Source organism: Phacochoerus africanus, chromosome 16 (assembly GCF_016906955.1).
Source record: "Phacochoerus africanus isolate WHEZ1 chromosome 16, ROS_Pafr_v1, whole genome shotgun sequence".
NCBI classification, from domain to species: Eukaryota; Metazoa; Chordata; class Mammalia; order Artiodactyla; family Suidae; genus Phacochoerus; species Phacochoerus africanus.
Window position 1 is genome coordinate 29,410,713 of NC_062559.1, and position 20,513 is coordinate 29,431,225.

A 20,513-nucleotide genomic window follows, 5' to 3' on the forward strand; every position below is an offset into this window, starting at 1 on the left:
TTAAGATTTATGGTCCTTTTGAGTTCCAAACTCTGATTCTATGATTCAGCCTTACATTTTTAAATTTTTTCATACTTTCATAACTTTTTGGGGAACTTCATAACTTTTTGGAACCCTTTAAAATTAGGCATTCTTGGAGTTCTCATTATGGCTCAGTGGAAATGAACCTGACTAGTATCCTTGAGGATGTGGGTTCGATCCCTGGCCTCTCCTAGTGGGTTAAGGATCTGGCATTGCTGTGGCTGTGGTGTAGGCCAGCAATTGTAGCTCCAATTTGACCCCTAGCTTGAGAACTTCCATGTGCCACAGGTGCAGCCTTAAAAAAAAAAAAAAGGCATTCTTGGATAAATAAAATGTGGCATATCTATACATGGAATATTATTCAGCCTTAAAAAAGGAATGAAGTTCTGACACATGCTACAACATGGATGAACCTTGAAAACATGCCAAGTAGAGTAAGCCAGACCCAAAAGGATAAATATCTTATGATTTCACTCATATGAACTGTCTAGTATAATAGGAAAATTCATAAAGATAGGACATTGTACCAGGGTCTGGAAAAGAGGAATGTGATGGTAGTATTTAATGATTCCAAAGTTTCTGTTTGGGGTGCTGAAAAAGTTTTGGAATTATATAGTGGTAATGGTTGCGTGATATTGTGAATGTAATTAATGCCACTGAATTGTACACTAAAAAATGGTTAAAATGGCAAATTTTATATTATATATACTTTATCATAATTAAAAATAATAATGTGACACAGCTAAAACCACTGAATTGTACCTTAAAGGTATAAATTGCATGGTATGAATTAATGTATGAATTAATCTCAATAAAGCTCTTAAGAAAAAAACGAAAAAAAAAATCACTCACTCTGGTTCCTAGTTATCTGATTTAGCTGTTCATATGTAAGAAATTACTGTAAAATAGTTTAATTCTTATTTTACCTCATCCAGTGCACACATAGTCTTTTACTTATGGGTCAATGCATTTGAGATTACTGTGGAGGACAGGAGTGTGTTGGCTCTGGCCTCCTGGGGTGGGGAAAGAGCATTATTAATCCTTATTATTAATCCTTATCCCTCCTGAGAATTACAGCAAACTTCCGCAGGAGTGTGGCATGGTGGAGAAGAGTGTGGCTGGCAAGGGCTTTTGAGATCTACTCTTTGAAGCTCAGGAAGGAGACAGTGCAACAAAAAACTATTTCTAAAATAACAGCTAAGAATCAAGGCTGAGCTGATGAGCCAAAGTCAACAGACAAATGAGCTTTAATGATTTATTTTAAGCCTGCAAGTGACATAATTACACTGGCATCTTTATTTACATCATGAGAGGAAAGCAGGAATCCCACCTCTATATTTAGCTCGCTGTTCAATTTCAGCAGGTCATTGGGGACTGTACATAAAACGGCTTCAGAATGTGAATGTATATTCTCACAACTCTTATTTCCAACTTTTAACACTTCACCTTTAACTGCTTCAGGGTCAATATCATTTCCCTGGGGGAAAAAAGAGCTTGTTAATAACACTTGACAGTTTTGCAGGCATGCAAACAATTGTGAAGGAATATAAATACACTACAAACATAGGCCATGTCATTTGTCAAGGCACATGATTTTCTGACACTCATTTTCATGGGAATTTGGATGGTTAAAAGAGAATATGACCTTTTCAGTGTACTAATTAGTAAGGAATCATAGCAAATAGCTTTTCCATCAAATTGGATTTTGGAGAAAAGAAAAGGGATTCGTGTTTCACACCCTTATATCAAATAATGTCTTATTCATAATCACCTTATTAATATTTCAGGGGGTACTGATGGTTGGCAAAAGGGAAACCATTCAGAGATCAGTTGTCAAGCTGCCTACTGCAGGGATGCTCAGCTTTAGCTTCACTTTTTTATTTTATTTTTTAAAAATTTTATTTTTATATAGTTAATTTACAGTGTTGTATCAATTTCTGCTGTAAAAGATAGTGACCCAGTTATTTATATACATGTATATATACATACACACACACACATTCTTTTTATCGTACTATCTTTCATCATGTTCTATCCCAAGAGATTGGATTGGTATATGGTGTTGTACTGTAGGAACTCATTGCTTATCCACTCTAAAGGTAATAGTTTGCCAAAAAAAAAAGGAGTTCCTGTCATGGCGCAGTGGTTAACAAACCTGACTAGGAACCATGAGCTTGCGGGTTTGATCCCTGGCCTTGCTCAGTGGGTTACGGATCCGGCGTTGCCCTGAGCTGTGGTGTAGGTCGCAGACATGGCTCGGATCTCACATTGCTGTGGCTCTGGCATAGGCTGGTGGCTCTGATTGTACCCCTAGCCTGGGAACCTCCATATGCTGTGGGTGCTGCCCTAGAAAAGACAAAAAATCATAATAATAAAGGTAATAGTCTGCATCTACTAACCCCAATCTTTCTGTCCATCCCACTGACTTCACTTTTAGAATCATACTGAGGGCTTTATAAAATACCAATGCCTGGGTGGCATCTCCAGAGATTATAGTGTAAAGGATCTAGGTCTTTTTGTGTTTGAATTGGGCAGTTTTTCATCCCTCTTGCACAGCTGAATCCTATACATAAATGAATCAATTTTTGAAGAAACTCCTATAAGATGCCGTGTGACCCTCATTTTGATTTGAGAGTATGATTACATTATTTTGAACAATTATATGGTTATGTGTGAGCTTTCAAAACATTATTCAATTTGATATATTCAGTTAACTGAAGTTACCATTAGGCATTTAAAATATCAATGTTTTGTTGAACAAACCAATAATTAACCTGGGGAAAGAAGTGAAAATAGAGGCATAATTTCTCATATAAAGATTTAAGTAGTATGATTATTTAAAAAAGCCATTTCTTTGAGGAGAGAGATATCAAAGCATATTAATATTTTTCTTAGAGACAAAGTGTAGCCAGTAGCAACTGCAGTACAGCTACTTTGTTTCCCACTCAGCTTTACCTGATCTTTAATACTTGGCAAATTGCTTTACATACATTGTCTCATATGGATCTCAGTAAATTGGTAGGTCAGATACTATTCTGGGAAAAGAAGTTGGAAGAAAATAGCTATTTCTAACATGAATTTGGAGTTTAAGAAAAATGGATATAGACAAACACGATCCTTATGATATTTCTGGAGGCAGTATGTGTACTCCATTGAACCAGGTCAGCCACATAGGGCAAGTCAATGTAGATGCACATAAATCTAATAGGTCACTCTGGGGCTTCAAATGACAACTTGTTGGTTAGGTCCGAGGAGGGATAAGGCCCTGGCTTACATGTTGGAGGGAATTCAGGGAATGATAAAGGAAAGAGATTAAAGAGCTGGAGGGTTTGATTTATGAGGGAATGACTAAGATGTGTCTTGCTTGCTTAGAAAGCTGGGGGAAGGGCTGAACATACTGCATTTACATCTGCAATACTACTCCTTTCATGCTCAGGGTTGCCTAGGACGCTGCATAAAAGCTTCTCTAAAACAAAAACAAATCACACAGCTAAACAATGAAACCCTTTTCATTTGTGCCTACTAAGAAATGCATGATAATTAGTGACTTACATAAGCAATTACTATCAGCTTTGTATGTTTAGTGATTATTTTAAAAGTCTACAATCCAAGATATCACAAAAGTGATACAGGAAGCCCAATACTGTATAACAGAAGGGCCCAAGTTGGGAAAAAAAAATTATAGGCTACTTTTTGTTCTTTAAAATAAACATAGATTTATGGAGCTATGATAAAAAGATGTATGTATCAAAATTTTATTACTCACTTCTATGATTTAATATTAACTATTAATACACAGTAGAACATATTTGCAAAATTGGATTAGTTTTTCAGTCATTAAAATGGTAATATACAGATTTTTAAAAAAGCAAAGTAGAAGGAAGCTTTCTGGTCTTTAATCCTCTATACAAATTGAGCAACTTAGAGTTATAATTATCTAATTTTCTCCTGTAAAAACACTTCCCTGAGGTAGGTATTATTGTCATTTCTGCTTTACAGTTGAGAACTAAGATTTAAGAAGGGATATGGTCATGAAGCAAATCAGTTCTACCTGATACAAAATCTATTTACCATCTACTACTGTTTGTGTTAGACACAATCCTAGTTACTGAAAATATAAAGATGAATAAGAGTTTCTTCCTCTCGCTATAATGTTAAAACAAATACATTTCTAAAGTAAAAAACTATTATCCCTAATGTCCCTTGTCCTTTTCCTCTGCAACTCTGGCCAGGTACCACATGTTTCTACCTAGGACACAGGCCCGAGAACCTGTCTCTGAGCTGGTTACAGAACATAGAAGCTAGGAGTGGAAGTGAGTTAAGATTTGAAAAACAGCATTGTTACAGGAGGGGTGTTAGAAGTTTTCATACCTCCAGGTGGCCACAGTGTTGGGTCTGGGAAAATTGGTTAAGGCAGTGAGGTGTGATGGGATCAGAACTCAGCCAGGCAAAGATCCAGCAAGGCTGGCACCAGAAAATCATTGAGGTGGCGGTGGTGGAGGTGGTGGGGGCATTTATACTTTATCCAGAGGATTATGCCACCCCACCCTGGAACTATGCCAAAGAAGCATCACAGAAAGCTTCAAAACTAAGTCCACAGAACATACATAGCCATTGGGGGGAAAAAGTTCCCAAGTCATTTGAGAAAGGCTGGGTGAATCAAAACTAAACTGGTTTCCTCACTGGCTTCTTGGGACACTGGGAAACCACAGGCTCTATGTGCCCTAGAATATGGGTTCTGCTCTACAGAATGCATTTTAAGTGTGCAGCACAGGTAAATACAGTTGACCCCTGAATAACATGGGGGTTAAGGGTGCTGACGCCTATGCAGTTGAAAATCCATGTAAAACTTCACAGACAGACCTCTGTATCTAAGGTTTTGCAACCATGGATTTAACCAACTGTAGACCATGTAGTACCGTAGTTTGTATTCACTAAAAAAAATATCTTTACGTAAGTGGACCTGTGCAGTTCAAACTCGTGTTGTTCAAGGGTCCACTGTATTAGTTTATGAGCACCATCAATAAGAATAGGTCTTTACACTGGGCCAAATGGCCTCTAAGAAAGGAGCCCTTTGTTTCTACCCTGTTTAGAGACCGAACTGGCCTCAGAGTGGATGTGGAAGGATACAGACCTATAATTGCAGGTACATTACTCAGAAGGGGGGAGGAAGACAAACTCTGGTGGTCTCTGGACAGCAGGTAGACTGAGTTGGCTCAGAACTACTCTCTCTTTTAGATATTTCTGATGCCTAGACACTGGGAGGCCTCTAAATGAGATCCCAGCTCTTGTGCCCCCAGTGTCATAGCCTGAGTCCCTATTCCCTGCCTTAGCTGATCTTTTTGCTCCCTTGTTCCTGTTTTAGTGAACTAAACTAAACTAGTCTCCAAGCTAGACTTCTAAAGCATCTCTGTTACCATGTATATCAATATGTGCCAGAATAAGATGAACCCCTAGGGCAGTGTCAGGCAGTCCTTGTTCCAGCATTAAATACGGTGCTTCTCTATTTCCATAAAATATACTCATCAACAAAAAGTCATATAAGGTAATTAGGGGAAAAGATAGGGTTTCTTCTAACAGGATTGACTTTTAGATATTTTTAAAGAGTTTAGAGCTAATTCTAAACTCCTTCCACTTATTTCACTTAGAGAACAGTATAGATATTATACCATATGATAGACTATTACTCTATTATGAAAGGTATTTTGGTATACATTAAATGAAAGTTAATATGAAAAGCTTTCTAATTTAGTGGAAAGAAGACCAAATTTGGAAACAAGAAACTTGAGAGTGTGAGCCCTAGTTATGCTGTTTGCTTCCCAGCTGACCCAAGACAAATTACCTTTCTAAACCTGTTTACTAATCTATAAATGGGGATAATCATCACTCACCTCCCAAGCTCACAGGTCCACATAAGTCTCAGATGAAACAACATATGTCAAAGCACCATGTTAGTTAAAATTCCATGCAAACATAAGCTGTTGTTGACGTGAACACTGTGCCCTACTGTTGACTCCCAAGGAGATGTTTACTGATGACCACTGTCCACAGCTGGTGCCTAAGCCTTGGTCATAAACTACCTCCCACATTGATAGGGCTTCTGATTTGTCCTGAGGAGTGACGGATTCCTGGTCTCTATCATGTTCTCTTGATCCAAATTTGGCTAACGCTCTTGGCCATGATGTAGTCCTTGAGCCAACTGCTGACTAAGGCAATTCTCCCAACTAGGGCTGGAAACAATCACAATCTCTTTTTAGCTAAAGAATCCTTGTATGCATGGCTGCTTGAGGAGCACAAACTCTTCCTGGCAATAAGAAGCAAATCTCATTCTAAACACAATTCTCTCTACACTGCTTTCACTGATGGAACACAAACATACTTCACATTCATGGTCTGAATGGTGACTGAAGAGCACAACATGAAATAAAATGGCACCCTTTCTTTTGATAAAAACAATCCCCTGCTTGTCCAGAAGAGGTATTTTCTTTTCTCTTGCTCTACGTTCCTTTGTTTCTGCCCTCAGAGAGGCTGAGGTTTTAATGTGAACAACTTAGAAACTAATAAAGGGTTAAACTGCTGCCACACAAAGGTTCTCTTACACCTTGGATTTCCTCTTACACATATGGAAAATGGAATATGGGAGAAGATTGAATCATGACACCAAAATAGTCCCCCTAAACTGTTGCCTTTATCTCCAGATTGCCACTTTGTGACATGATAGGTGCTATACACTTGTTAGAGAAGAGTCATTCTGTACATAGGCAAGAAAAGAAAATGTCTTGTGTTTGTTTCCAGAGATTCTTTCGGCCAGATTAGGAATAGCCTTGAAAAGCTGAGGATGATGTCAAATCATGTTTTCCTTGGTCCAACAATTTTGTGGGACATTGAATAATAGGTATTTATAGAAAAAGGAATTTTCTTTTTCATATAAGACTGCTTGAAAGGGTAGATAAAGAACGATTTATCTCTAATCCTTCCATCATTAATATAGAACCAGAAAAATAGAGTGTATCTGGGTATAAAAATATTTGCAAATAAACCTTTGTTTTCATCAAGAAAAACCAAATGGAATCTTTCAAATGGCAAACACAGTAATTGTTGAAAGCAAAAGGTCACACTAGATTAGTTTTATTGAAAAAAAAAAAGAAGTGATAAAAGCTCTTTCTCCCTTTCTAAAACTAATTAAAGAAGCAGATGAAAGAACTCTGCTATGGTAAACATGCTGTTCATTGAAGCAGGCTTCCATTTAATTTCATGCTGGGCTTGCTTAATTATTGTACAAAACAAGTTAGTAAACTTGTATGAGTGTGAAAGTGTACATGGGTTTGGCTATAGATGAAATCTTGTTGAAAAAGCAGAAAAATTTTAGTGGCAATGTGTTCTTACTTAGATGGAGATGATCTACGGAAATTTATATTACATCTAGACAAGGACTATCCTATTACTTTGTTTTTGTTCATTTTGCATTTGGGCTATCTTTGATGGGGAAAAATTCTGCATGTCTAAACAAAACAACATATTGAAGGATAAATATTTTGTTGTTTTTAGAGATTGGGGCTATAGATAATTAAAGTTTTGATTATTTTTGCCTCTTTTATTTCTATTTGAAGTAAAAATGACTGAAGCAACATAAAAGTGTTGTATTCTAGTCTTTGTTCTGCAACAATTTCATCACTTGTTAAACCACTTGCCTCTCTGGGCTTTACTATTCTTTGTAGCAGGCTAGGTTAGAAAAGATGATCTGTTATTGTCCAATTAAATTGTATTTAGAGGCTAATATATTCCCAAGGTAGAGGAAATCCAGCTCCATTTATAAATCAGCTTAGAGAGGACCACACCCAGATACAAAATTCCAAGTATTAGAAGGAAGCACAGAACTACAATTGATTCATTTACTTTCATGACTCTTACCTTTTATCTTATAATGAGCACATTTAGGTGTCCAGGAAAAGACATAACATCTGCAGAATAATGCATCCCAGGCAGCTTACTTAATGGATTTATATCCCACATTTACTACTTTTTAATAAATACACAAGAAAGAGTTTTTAAGTGCTTACCTTAAAAAGCAGTCTCTGATTATACATACATTTTAGTCTTATGTCAAAAAGACTTGTTTTTCAGAGCTTAGATATTTGCTGATGTAGTACAAGATAATGACCAAATACAACAATTCTATTCACATGGTATGAAGTCAATTAAGTGTAAGTTGATGATTTAAGAGACTATTTTAAGCATTTCTTACCTTAATTTCCAGTACGTTTTCATTGCCTATTGAGATCATCACTGGCTTTTCAAAAGGCTTAAACACAGGATTATGTACATAAATGAGATCAAAGTATTTGGAATGAATCCCATCTAACATGAAAAAAGCCTTGGTTTTCAGGGGGAGTTGTAGGTTCAGCTGTTGTAGTGAAGGAGTTGTACAGCAGATTATCTCTGAATTAGAGCGATGCTGACATGCCTATAGTAAGACACAATCATCCACTGTAAATAGAACACAGCTTGACAACATCGGCAGCAAGTTTTACATTTCACTGTTTCAGACAATCTACTGAAAATCTGTAATTTTTGAAAAAAAAAATTCTCTATTTAACTTCCTAATGTTGAAGAACACATTTCTGGAAACACAACAGATGTAAGATTACCTAAACAATACAGTCTTAAAGGAGCTACAGAGTTTCACTTCAGGAACAAGTTACGCTGATCTATCTGAAGCTGTCTCTCCTTCATTTTATTTTCCTTAAGAAGACAGGACAGTCACCCGGAGGATGACTGTTATCAAACAGCTATGGCAGAGTGGGAGCTGGACTTGGTGCAATTAAAGTCTTCATTCACATTTTAGCTTTAAACCAGGTTGTGAGAATCAGGACAAAGTCTTTACTTGGAAACTCAGTTTCCTCATTTAGGAATTAAGATTAAAATGTTTTTCACAGTGTGGAATACTACATGGTAAAGTGCTTCATCAACTGCCAAGCACATAGGGTTCACATTATAATTAACCACGTAGTTAGGTCATCCTACTAGTGTGTTTTGCAAAGATGCTTTTTCTTTTTCTTCCTTTTTAGGGCCACCCCTGCAGCATATAGAAATTCCAAGGCTAGGGGTTGAGTCAGAGCTGCAGCTGCTGGCCTATGCCACATCCACGGCAACACCAGATCCTTAACCCACTGAGTGAGACCAGGGATTGAACCCGAATCCTCATGGATACTAGTCAGGTTCTTAATCCACTTAGCTACAACAGGAACTCCCTATTAGTGTGTTTTAAGCTATCCATTACTGAGCTTCAGGTTGTGTGCAAAATATTTTATAAGGCTGGTCTCATTTAATTCTCACAATAATCCTGTGAGGTAGGTGCTATGATTACACATATATTACAGATAGAGAAACTGAACTTTTCCCGAGCTGAGCTGATGTCATCAGACCAGGTCACACAGCTCTGATGGCAAAGTAGGGAAAATAAATCCTTGGCCACTGCCTCTAAAATTTATATAACTCCCAAGCTGCAGAGTTTCTTGCTAACTCTGTATTCTATGTTGGTAAATCTTTTCCTACACTTACATGCTCTCTCTCTCTTTTTTTCTTTTTTAACAAAGGCTCTACTATTATTATTTTATGCTCTTTCATGTCTCATTTCAAATCATTCCCTTTGTAATTCTGATTTATAGAAGTTTGGAAAATGTGGCTTCCTTTTGATTGTACTTTGACTAAACCAGCAACACACAGTGGCACATTTAAGGTTAAATGGTTGCATTTTTTCCCCCAAGGAAAAGACAAACAAGCAACAATATCCCTTAGATTTCCTTTTCTTTGACAGAGTTGGAGATAAAACAATTACTTATGGCTACAATAGAAAAAGGGCTCAGGATATGCATAAAAAGCACAAATAAATTTGGATATTTGATATTTTCTTTTAAAAGTAATTAAGAAATTTTCCTACATTAAAAAATGTGTGCTATAAGCAAATAAAGAAAACTGATAATGATATAATATGAATAAAACATTATTCAGTTTTGTATCAAATCCATATTATAATGCTAAAAGCTATTTATCATATCATCTTGAAAAAAAGAAATAAACAATTCTACTGCTCTTACAATAATTCTCTACGTAACAAGAAATTTGAAAACTAGACAATAAACTGCTGGCTTCTGGGACCTAAGGCATATTAACAAATTAATGTGTATTTTGTTAAGAAGGTAACTAGTATTTTTATTTTAAAAGATTTGAGTTTGTTGGACTTAAAAATTTTTGTGGCTGGATCAGTATATTTAAATCAGACCTAACAGTTTTTATTTGTTAAATAATGAATGGGTTCAATTCATCCAAGTTAGCTTCAAATTCTATAAAAAGCAGGGAATATGGAAGGAACACACGTACCTTTATGAGGTAGTTTTCACAAACAATAGTCAAATAGACTCACTGAATTTTTCATTTTTGTTCAATTTGAATGCATAGTTGCATTGTACTAATATGTTTGTGACTAAAATAAAGTTTACATTTCCAGATATGTAAAAAGATAAGATTTTAATCTTCTACCATTGTTTGAATCTTCCTTGTGACGGTGGATTCATGTCTTACATGTGGAATGTTTTTTTTAATAACTATTTGATTACAAATGAATGAATTAAGCCATATGTCATCATAAGGATAGTGAGGGAGAAGGAAGAAAACTTGGCCATTATTTTAATAATGTAGGCTTGGTGTGAATTAGCTAAACTAATAATTTCTCAGATTTCTATTTTAAAAAGTCACATGCCAACACCAAAAAGGGTTACTATTATTCTAACAGGTTAATGAAAAATTGTTATGCCTGGTTGTGGAGAACTGATGTCCTTTAAATTAATAGCGGTATCCTAACTTTGTTTGTGGCCATGTGTGGGGATTGGCTTTAAAGCTCTCTACTTCATACGGTGGCTCCCTGGAGTACAATCTCCCAGGAATATTATAAAAATCTAATAATACTCTTTAGAGGTGATGCAATGTGGCTGATTGAGAAGGTCAAGAAAAATCTCATTTGAAATGACCTAATTGTTTGGTGATTTAGTTTGACATTTTTAGCCCCAAATTGGTTTTTGTAATTAAAGCACACTGTGCCTTAGCCTTCAAGAAATATCGGATGGGAATCTAAAAGCAAGTGCTGTAATTCAATCTTTTACCTTCCAATCAAGACCCTGCTTGAGAGGGGGCACTTAGAACTATCGTTCTAAGTTGAGTATACAAGTCCAACTAGATTAAGGATAGTTTATATCAGAAAAAAACAAAAATATGAAATCTTTGTAAATAACTCCAAATTTCCTAAAGTTTAAATTAAAATTACCATTTTAATGTGATCCATATAAATTGTCAGAGAACAAAATAGGTCAATCACTTTTAAGGAGGCATTCAGTTAAATTGATCAACCTTGCAAATATGAGGGAAAAGGTGGAAAAATACCAAACAGTATGCACACTCTAGGATGTAAGTACTCCCATGTTCTTTCTCATTTATCTGATAACATGCTAATAAAGGGATAAGAGTAATAGTTAAAAAGAAGTATGTAAGAAAACACTGTGTGTCTGCCACTTAGGAAGACAAAAATGTTGCAGCAAGGTTAGAGACTTTATCTAAGGGTTTTATTAGACTACAAGGGTTGATGTTCCATGGGTAATTATAAAAGGGGGGTAGGGAAATGCTATGGACTGGAATGTCTGCATCCTCCTCAAATTCATACGTTGGTACCCTAATCCCCAATGGGATGGTATTTGGAGATGGGGCCTTTGGGAGGTAATTAGGTGGTGAGAGTAAAGTTCTCATGATAGTACTAATGCTCGTATAAGAAGAGACACAAGAGAGCTTGCTTCCTCTTTCTTTCTCCTCCATGTGAAGATACAATGAGAGACAGTCATCTGTAAACTAGGAAGCAGGCTCTCCCCAGACAGCCAGATCTGTTGGTGTCTTGGTCTTGGACTTCCCAGCAGTCAGAACTGTGAGAAATAAATGTTTGTTGTACAAGCCACCTAGTCCATGTTATTTTTGTTACTGCAGCCAGAACTGACTAAGACAGGGAATGATGTGGTTTCCATTTGTACTGTCTAGAATCTGACTAGTATCCATGAGGATGTGGGTTTGATCCCTGGCCTTGCTCAGTGGGTTAAAGGATCCGGCGGAGCTGCAAGCTGTGGTGTAGGTCGAAGATGCAGCTCAGATCTGGCGTTGATGTGGCTGTGGTAAAGGCCAGCAGCTACAGCTCTGATTCAACCCCTGGCCTGGGAACTTGCATATGCCACAGGTGTGCGCTCAAGTTGATAATCATTGTTTGTGTGTAAACATTATGTATATGTGTTTTATAAGGGCCTGGCACTAGAGAATTTTAGTTGTTGAATAAAAAACACTGTTTGGAGAGTTCTCATTGTGGCTCAGTGGTAACAAACCCAACAAGTATCCATGAGGATGATGGTTCGATCCTGGGCCTTGCTCAGTGGGTTAAGGATCTGGCGTTGCCACAAGTTGTGGTGTAGACTGCAGACACAGCTCAGATTCTGCGTTGCTGTGGTTGTGGTGTAGGCTGGCAGTTGCAGCTCAGATTCAAAAGTCCCAGTCTGGGAACTTCCATACGCCACAGGTATTGCCCCCCCACCCCCCAAAAAGCAAAAGCAAGTAAACAAACAAACAAAAAAACAAAACTATTTGACCTATGCTACAAGTAAGATAACCAGCAAACATTAAAGACACAACTGAAATATCCCCTGTATCCTGAAAGCTGGTGGTAGAGGCAGAAATGCAGAACTCTTAAGCACAACTATCACTCAAAGGACTTACCACTGTAAAATTTCTTTCTGCTTCATGCACATTTATTACCATCCTCAGGACGCTAACTGAATTCAGGTTTCTTCCAACACCTGTTATTGTGCTCCCTCCACTGGCAAAATAAAATAGAAAAACAACAATATTGAGAGGTTCTTTCTCTACCAAGTATTTTAAGAGAGAAATTAAACTAAATCACATGTAGTGACCGCAAGTTATAGCCACAGCCAAAGTCAAATGGAAATTCAGTGATAACTTATGTTTGGAAACAACTTATTTAACTTGAAAGTATTTTTAAAAAATTCGTATTTCATAAGATGAAGAAATGCTCTTATCTTTTTATTCACCAAATATGCAAAAGAAGTGTCTTTTCCTGTCTGAAAAAAATGCAAAGAAAAAGCAGCTTTTACTTACCTAATAAAAGATTTGGTGGGATGTATTTCATAGACAATGGGGTCTTCCCGGTAAGTGAAGCTGTTTATCTCTCGGTTGGCTAAGTCAATTTTCAACTTAATAGGGAATTCAGTTGGAGTGGTTTGGGCTGGGGTATAACATTCAAGAATACTATCTGACACACTGAACAAAAGATTAAGAAAATGGACCTTCACATTAGAGACATATATATACATTTTAGAATTACATCCATACATCAAAAGGATATCACTTAATGGCACATAAATAGGAATTTCCTGATATGGTTTAGAAAAAAGTTCTTTCTAATGTAGTTTACATTTGACTGGATCCCAAACTTAGCTTTACTGTAGAAAAGCTACCATTGACTTCAAAATATTTGGGATTTTTAAGTAATTTTTAAAGTATCCTTTTGGTACTTTATTAAACCAAGTTCTCCCAACTCTAAGAAGCAGAAATCTAACTTCCCTCCTAACCCAATCTCCCTCATGCTTCTCATTTCCCCAAAGTGGTTTGGTCTAATTGTAAATCTTGATGGAAATGTTTAATTTATTGTCTTTTACCAGAGTTTCACAGCTCATAGCATAGATGGGGTATTAAGTATAACAATAAAGAAGGTGGATGTGAGGACAAAACTTAAAAGGTGAATTAATAAATAATAAGGGAAAGGTAGAAAAATTAGCAAAAGGGAATAGATGAATTTGGGGAGGAGGAAATTTTATAAGGAAAGTTAATAATAAACCTCTTGATTTTTTTCCCTGCAAAAGAACAATCTTTTCTTGATTTTTAAGGCACACATATTAATCTGACTTGATTGATGCAATAAAAATATATTTACAACACCTTTTCAAAGTACACGTTTTTCCACCAATTGAAATGTGTCTAGAGTTCCCACTGTTTAGGTGCATTCCAGTTAATGTAAGTAAAGTACCACCAGTTTTAGGACCAAAACTTGGAGAAATATTTGTTATTACAGGATCCTGAATGAGAGATAAAAACAAAATAACTTGTTAACTTTATAACTCTAAGTAGATTGAGTGATAATTAAATATCTCAGTTCACGAGAGAATTAATGACTAGACTTACCACATAGAAAAACATCCTATATTGTGTTGTCCCTCGACCATTTGAAATAACTATGGACATATTGAAATGTTCATTCATTGCAGGACCAACTGTGCATTTCAACCTGAAAAAACAAAGTTTAATATGTTCCAAATCCAAAAGGCATTTTATGGTTCAGCTGTTTTATACGAAAGGCCATTATCTTTAAATAGTGAACTGACTACTTAAAATAGCAAGCAGAGTCTCAAGATAAGCATCAGGATTGAAAATTGTATAATTCTACTTCTGTACCATTACGCTAAACTTTATATTGACTGCCTGTGTTATTCATACAGACAAAACAGGAAATGCTAAACCTCATCAGTGCAGACTTCGTCAACTGAAAAGTTTACAATAATCTAAGTCTACTCCTGTAAAATTATAGGCATGATGTTTGGCATACTTAAAATAAAGAATAGCATATGAAACAATGGGATAATTATAAGTAAGCAAAATATCTTCTTTAAAGTATGTCAAAAGATACATTTCTGCAGTTACACATGCTTACTTAAGTTAGTTAAAAATAATGAAATTGTGATAGGCTTTCCATAAAATTATTTTTGAATTTAATAATCTTATTATAATTCTAAAAAAGTATAAATTTGTTTTATTAAACAATTTTTTAAAGAAGAGGATGAATTATGTTTCATTTTTATAGGCTCTAATTTATAATTCAATGAGCAAGAATTTACAAGGGGGATTTCTAGAATAAATCTGTTTTACCATTAAGCTAAACAAGAATGACATTAATTGATGTTTTGGCCTTAGTAAAATGAGTAGATTGAGATCTTTGTAGAACCCTAGAAAGAATTCTACTTGAAAGAATAGGTTCAACCGTAAAACTTTAAATGTTTGGTGGTTGTTACTATATGATAACTAAAAATTTCTGGATTCTCTATTCACTATGGGATTCAGATTTACACAAGTCACATGTAGAATATAGTAGAACAGACACAGGTCTTGAATCAGGAGAGCTGAGATTAAAGGCTTGTTCAGCTCTTACCCTCTGGATTAGCTCTGCTAATCTACATTCCACCTTTCTGAACATCAGTTACTCTCTCTGTAAAATAGGGATAATACTGCTATCTCCCAGGATTTGGGGATGACTAAATGAGGTATACCCTTTACATTACAGTGTCAATAAATATCAGCTAAAGATAAGTTTAAACTCATCAAAAACAATGAGTCTCAAAAACGTGATTCAGGAGTTCCTGTTGGGGCTCAGTGGGTTAAGACCTGACATAGTCTCTCTGAGGATGCAGGTTCAAATCCTGGCCTTGCTCAGTGAGTTAAGGATCCATTGTTGCAGCAAGTTCTTGTGTAGGTTACAGATGTAGTTCAGATCTGGTATTGCTGTGACTGTGGTGTAGGCCTGCAACTGCAACTGCAACTCCGATTCTATCTCTAGCCTGGGAACTTCCATTTGCCACAGGTGTGGCCATAAAAAGAAAAAAAAAAAAAGTGATCCAGCTGCTTTACTACATTTCTGAAGTACAGAAGTGAATTTAGAAGAGAGGGTCCATACTGAGCTGTTTTCTGATTTTTATAGCAAAGGCTGTTGAAGACTCTTTATTTGAAGACTTTAAATTTGGAATGACTCCAATCAGTGCTACGCTTTCAAATTTACCCAATTTCTCAAGAGTTGTTAACAAAAATGGCTGAAAAACTCTCAGGTGCTGGATTCTTCTTCTTTTCACCTAAGTTATGTCACCTTTCTCCCTCCTTAATCCTAGTGAATAAATAGGTTTAACAACAAAAATAAATCTACAAGGGGAGTGATAGGCCAAGACTCTTCTTAATTTAAGAAGTGGACTTTTGGAGCAAGTTTTACAAGTATTCATTCAAAGACAAAACCAGTTTTGCAACCACACCCTGGCAAAGTATTTAAGATCCTTACGTGTTTGTCGTGCTCTCACTTAAGGTCAAGGTACAGCTCTCATTCCCAAGGAGAACTTTGGTTTTCCTTAAGTCAAATTTATTATTCCTCCTGAATCCAAAGTCCCAGCCACATATGGTCAGCGTTGTCCCTCCTTCAAGGGGGGCACTAGTAGGGAAAACCTATAAGGACAAGGCAGAACTTTTAAAAACCCAATATATTACTCTCTTTCATATGTGTGGAAAACAAACAAACAAAATACGTAGCCTCAAAGAGTCTGAAATCCTTCCCTTCTCTATCCAAAAAAACCTGAATTTTTACTATAGGAAAAAGAGTCACAAATTTCAGGGAATCTGGAACTAATATTAAAACTATATGACAGGCTGATGAAACAAGCTGTTTTCAGGAGATCTAGAGATGGGAGAGAGCAGATTCAGCCTGGGTAGGGATGAAGGGCCTTCTTGGGCTGGAGTAGACACACTTTGGGCCTAGACTTTCACATGCTTATATAACTCCTTCATGGCCCTTTAGATTGAACTCTGATCAGAACTCCATCATGGGCCCTAGAAGCCAAGCACCAATATATGCTTTGCTCTGTGTAACCAGCTGGATGTGTGCTACATTCATACTTGCCATTCATTCATTTATTCATTATTTACAAATCATCTATGTGCCAGCCATCAACAAATGAATTAACCTATTCCTTTATACTTGTTAATTCATATTTATTATTAATTTGTGATTTTTTTCTTTATTTGATATATAGTATCTGGTTAGTTGATAGAGTTTAAAATGATGTACTATTTAATATATTCAACATATTATTTCTATTAGAAATAGATAAAAGCAGAATTGAGAGAGCCCCAAGTGTGATCTGTACGGTAGCGATATTTCTAATTATCTCCCTTGGCATTATGGTACATCTCATTTCTAGGATTTCCTCATGCTCAGTATTAAATATATAATAGGTTTATTTTATTATTGTAGGCTCATCTTTGGTGTATTAAAAGTAAAATGAATTTATTAATAAAAATTTGGCAACTGTGATGTAAGACAGCATTAGGTTCCTATGAAGTCTGTTAAGACAACCACTCATTGGCTAAAACTATTAAAGTGAAACAAATTTCCAAGTTAAAAATAAGCTTCTCCTCAGCAGCTTTGTGACAATTGAGACAGGAAATGCTCTTTTGGGGGGACATATTGTAAATTGTGCTGTAAAGTACAATGGTGGGAAAACTTAGCACTGCTGTAGAGGCAACTCAAAACCAGTAAAGGTATTTGCTAAAAACCAGTTAGTGAAAGTGTAAAAGTGATTCTTCTACAATTTAGAAGAGTTTTCAGAAAAATTCATATTTGCAGACATTCCCATCCCTCCCAAGTAAATAATCACAACCAAAGTCATACACTTGTTGCCAAACCCCTTTAAAAGTCTTAGCCTAATGCTTTTATGATAGATATTTTAGCCATGAAATCCATTACACAGTTGTGCCTTTCATGAAAACCTACCTCGTTCACGTCTAGTCAAATGAGAACTGCTGGAAAAAAATATCTGTTTATTATTATATTAGAAATACAGTAGGAGAGAACAAGACATCTAACCCTTCAGAACTCTCTCCAGCCTGAGGCAGTCACACAGCTGCTATTTCCTCTTTTAATGAGGATTTTTCCCCATTGAAAACAGCTGCCCAAGGCTGATGTTGGCCTGATCCCATTGACTAGATCCCCCCCCCCCCCACCGCCCGCTTCTATGTAAAAATTTAAGTCTGTCACTCTACATATATCATCATTTTCTATATAAGGCAGAAGGATTGGGTGATGATTTGAGAATAGACACTGAGAGTTGTTCAGATGGTGTGCTGACAACAGAAATGGATACCATAAAACCTCTGCTAGACTGACAGGGTTTGAAAGACCAGCTCCAGTTAGCTTTCCCATCCTAGCTGAAATATTAGAGGAGGGCATCTGAGCATTTCCCCCTTAGCTAACAGAGTAATGTTCACTCTTCCATGGGAAAAGGAAGGACGCAATCTTGGACTGCACACCCTTGGACAATACCAACAATGGGCTGGCAAACTCTGAGTTATCCTGAGGGTAGAGCAACTCTGTGGGAAGGAAATGAGTGTCCGGCATAAAGCCATGAAGGCTGGGTCTGGGTAGGGTAGAAATAGCCACAAACATAGCTATTGTCCTTTCACAGGTGAAAATGATTTAAATGATCATGTTTTCACAACCCATTAAAATGATACATGAGAAAGCTAAAACAACAAAAACAGCAACAATAAAAATCTTAAAATTTAAATCAAAATTTGCCTCTTTAGTAAATGTCACAAATATACTACTGAGTGTATTGTAGGCACAACACCTGTCCCTCATAAAATATCACTGCCGTTTCTTATCTGAGTCTTTTGATTAATTAATAAACTGTTTCATTGTCTCACTGGAACTGAACTCTAATCCTACAAGATACGACATTTTATCCTAATACATTCAGGATATATTGGAAAGTGCTCTTCTTTTCCTGAAGCATTTTTCATTGCTCTTTAAGTAAAAGATCAGGTAACATTTGAAACAAAATAACGGGCTTGCAATCCTGAAATCTTTCATGTGTGGAACTGCAAAGAATTTCAGTCACTGAACATCATGTACCTTGAAAAGTAGGTTAACTTTCATTTATTGAAAAGTGAAATTCTATACACATTAGCTGGGTTTTGTGCCTGCAGTGTTTAAGACAGATAAGAAAAAGATGAATAATCTGTCTTATTTTTTTGCAGTAAGAACGCTAAGTGTCAGAGTTCCTGCCATGGTGCAGTGGAAACGAATCTGACTAGTATCCATGAGGATACAGGTTCGATCCCTGACCTCACTCAGTGGGTTGAGGATCCAGCATTGCTTTGAGCTGTGGTGTAGGTCACAGACGAGGCTCAGATCTGGCATTGCTGTGGCTGTGGTGTAGGCCAGTGGCTACAGCTCCGACTGGATCCCTGGCCTGGGAACCTCCATATACCATGGGTGCAGACCTAAAAAGACAAAAATAAATAAATAAATGCTAAGTAACATGCTCTAGTGCAGCATGAAATCTTCCTAACAACTATGAATCAAAAGGGATTTATGGATTCGGCTGCATGACTTTCTTTCTAACTGTATAGCTCAAGCCTCAGTGACTCGTATATGAGGCAATGCAACCTTTTTAAAATTTCCAGCTATAGTGCTGGAGTTAGTGGAGGTGAGATAGGGGGAGATTCAAATATTATGAGAAATTCTCTGGTTTCAGAAAATTCTAAGATATTTACTGTTTCTAACCATTTTAACATAGCTTTCATTACTAATAAAAGGAGGTACATTGGTTAAAATTAAATGTTTCATTTGTACAGGTTCTCAACCTGCTCTTTATATAAAAATCAGCTTGGTTGTTTTTTGAAATGAAACTGTTGTGATTTAACTGCACACACGCGCTCACAAAGACACGCACAAAGACACACACAGACACACACACACACACACACGCCTCAGACATTCCCCATATCTCTTTCATGGAATCGCTGAGTTCAGATTTCTGGTGTCTCAAATTGCTATGGCTATGTGTTTTCAAAGTATAAAATTGCATATGGTTTTGAAAGTATAGTAAACTTACAAAGAAAAAGTGCATAAATAATACAGTACAGCTTTATATTTGTTTTCCTCATATTTTCTAGTTTATTCTCTAGCTAATCAAGCTAAGTCTTAATAACTGTGTCACACCTAACAGAAAATGATTTGGTTTAAAAACCCAGTCACCCAGTACAAATCTCTCCCTGAACCGTAGCTAAACGAAAACAGCCATGTGCTTGGGGGCAGTTCCTGTTCTGACTTGCACACTTTGTTTACTTGGGCTTGAACCAGGCGGCCGAGACCTTTACCTTGAATCTTTCACAAGAACCATTTACTAAAGTCCAACCCTTCTGCAGAGAAAATACACACTAGTCCTCACCAGGGAAGTAGCTTCAAGTAAAATGCGTTTGGATCAAGAAAAAAAATTTTTTTTTTTAAATTGCCATGGAGATTTTCAGAGTGCCAAACACATGCTTAAAGCAACAGAGTTAGAGAGGATGGCTGCAACGCCATGGCTAAAGTCCACTGCTAGAAGCTCAGCTCTCTAAATGAGAGTAGGAGGCACTTTTGTCTTGTGTGGGACTGTATCTCCCCAGTGTCTAGAAGAGTGCCAGCTGTGTCGTAGGCACTCAATAAATATTTGCGGAATGAATTAAAGAATGAGTTGGCTCAAAGAGCAGAGAGGCTTGGAGTTCCCGTCCTGGCGCAGTGGTTAACGAATCCGACT

The 20,513-nt window shown here is 36.6% G+C and overlaps 1 protein-coding gene across 1 annotated transcript in view; it reads right to left on the bottom strand.

Annotated features, from left to right (window-relative positions):
• MET (MET proto-oncogene, receptor tyrosine kinase) overlaps positions 1 to 20,513 on the bottom strand; it is a 115,727-nt gene that overhangs the window by 26,003 nt on the left and 69,211 nt on the right. Inside the window, exons 6-12 of the mRNA XM_047763212.1 lie at positions 16,220 to 16,380; positions 14,305 to 14,407; positions 14,062 to 14,198; positions 13,222 to 13,383; positions 12,823 to 12,922; positions 8,267 to 8,485; positions 1,352 to 1,498 (exon numbers count right to left, since the gene is read on the bottom strand). Coding sequence (XP_047619168.1) covers positions 1,352 to 1,498; positions 8,267 to 8,485; positions 12,823 to 12,922; positions 13,222 to 13,383; positions 14,062 to 14,198; positions 14,305 to 14,407; positions 16,220 to 16,380 — 1,029 coding nt within the window. The remainder of the gene's footprint in view (positions 1 to 1,351; positions 1,499 to 8,266; positions 8,486 to 12,822; positions 12,923 to 13,221; positions 13,384 to 14,061; positions 14,199 to 14,304; positions 14,408 to 16,219; positions 16,381 to 20,513) is intronic.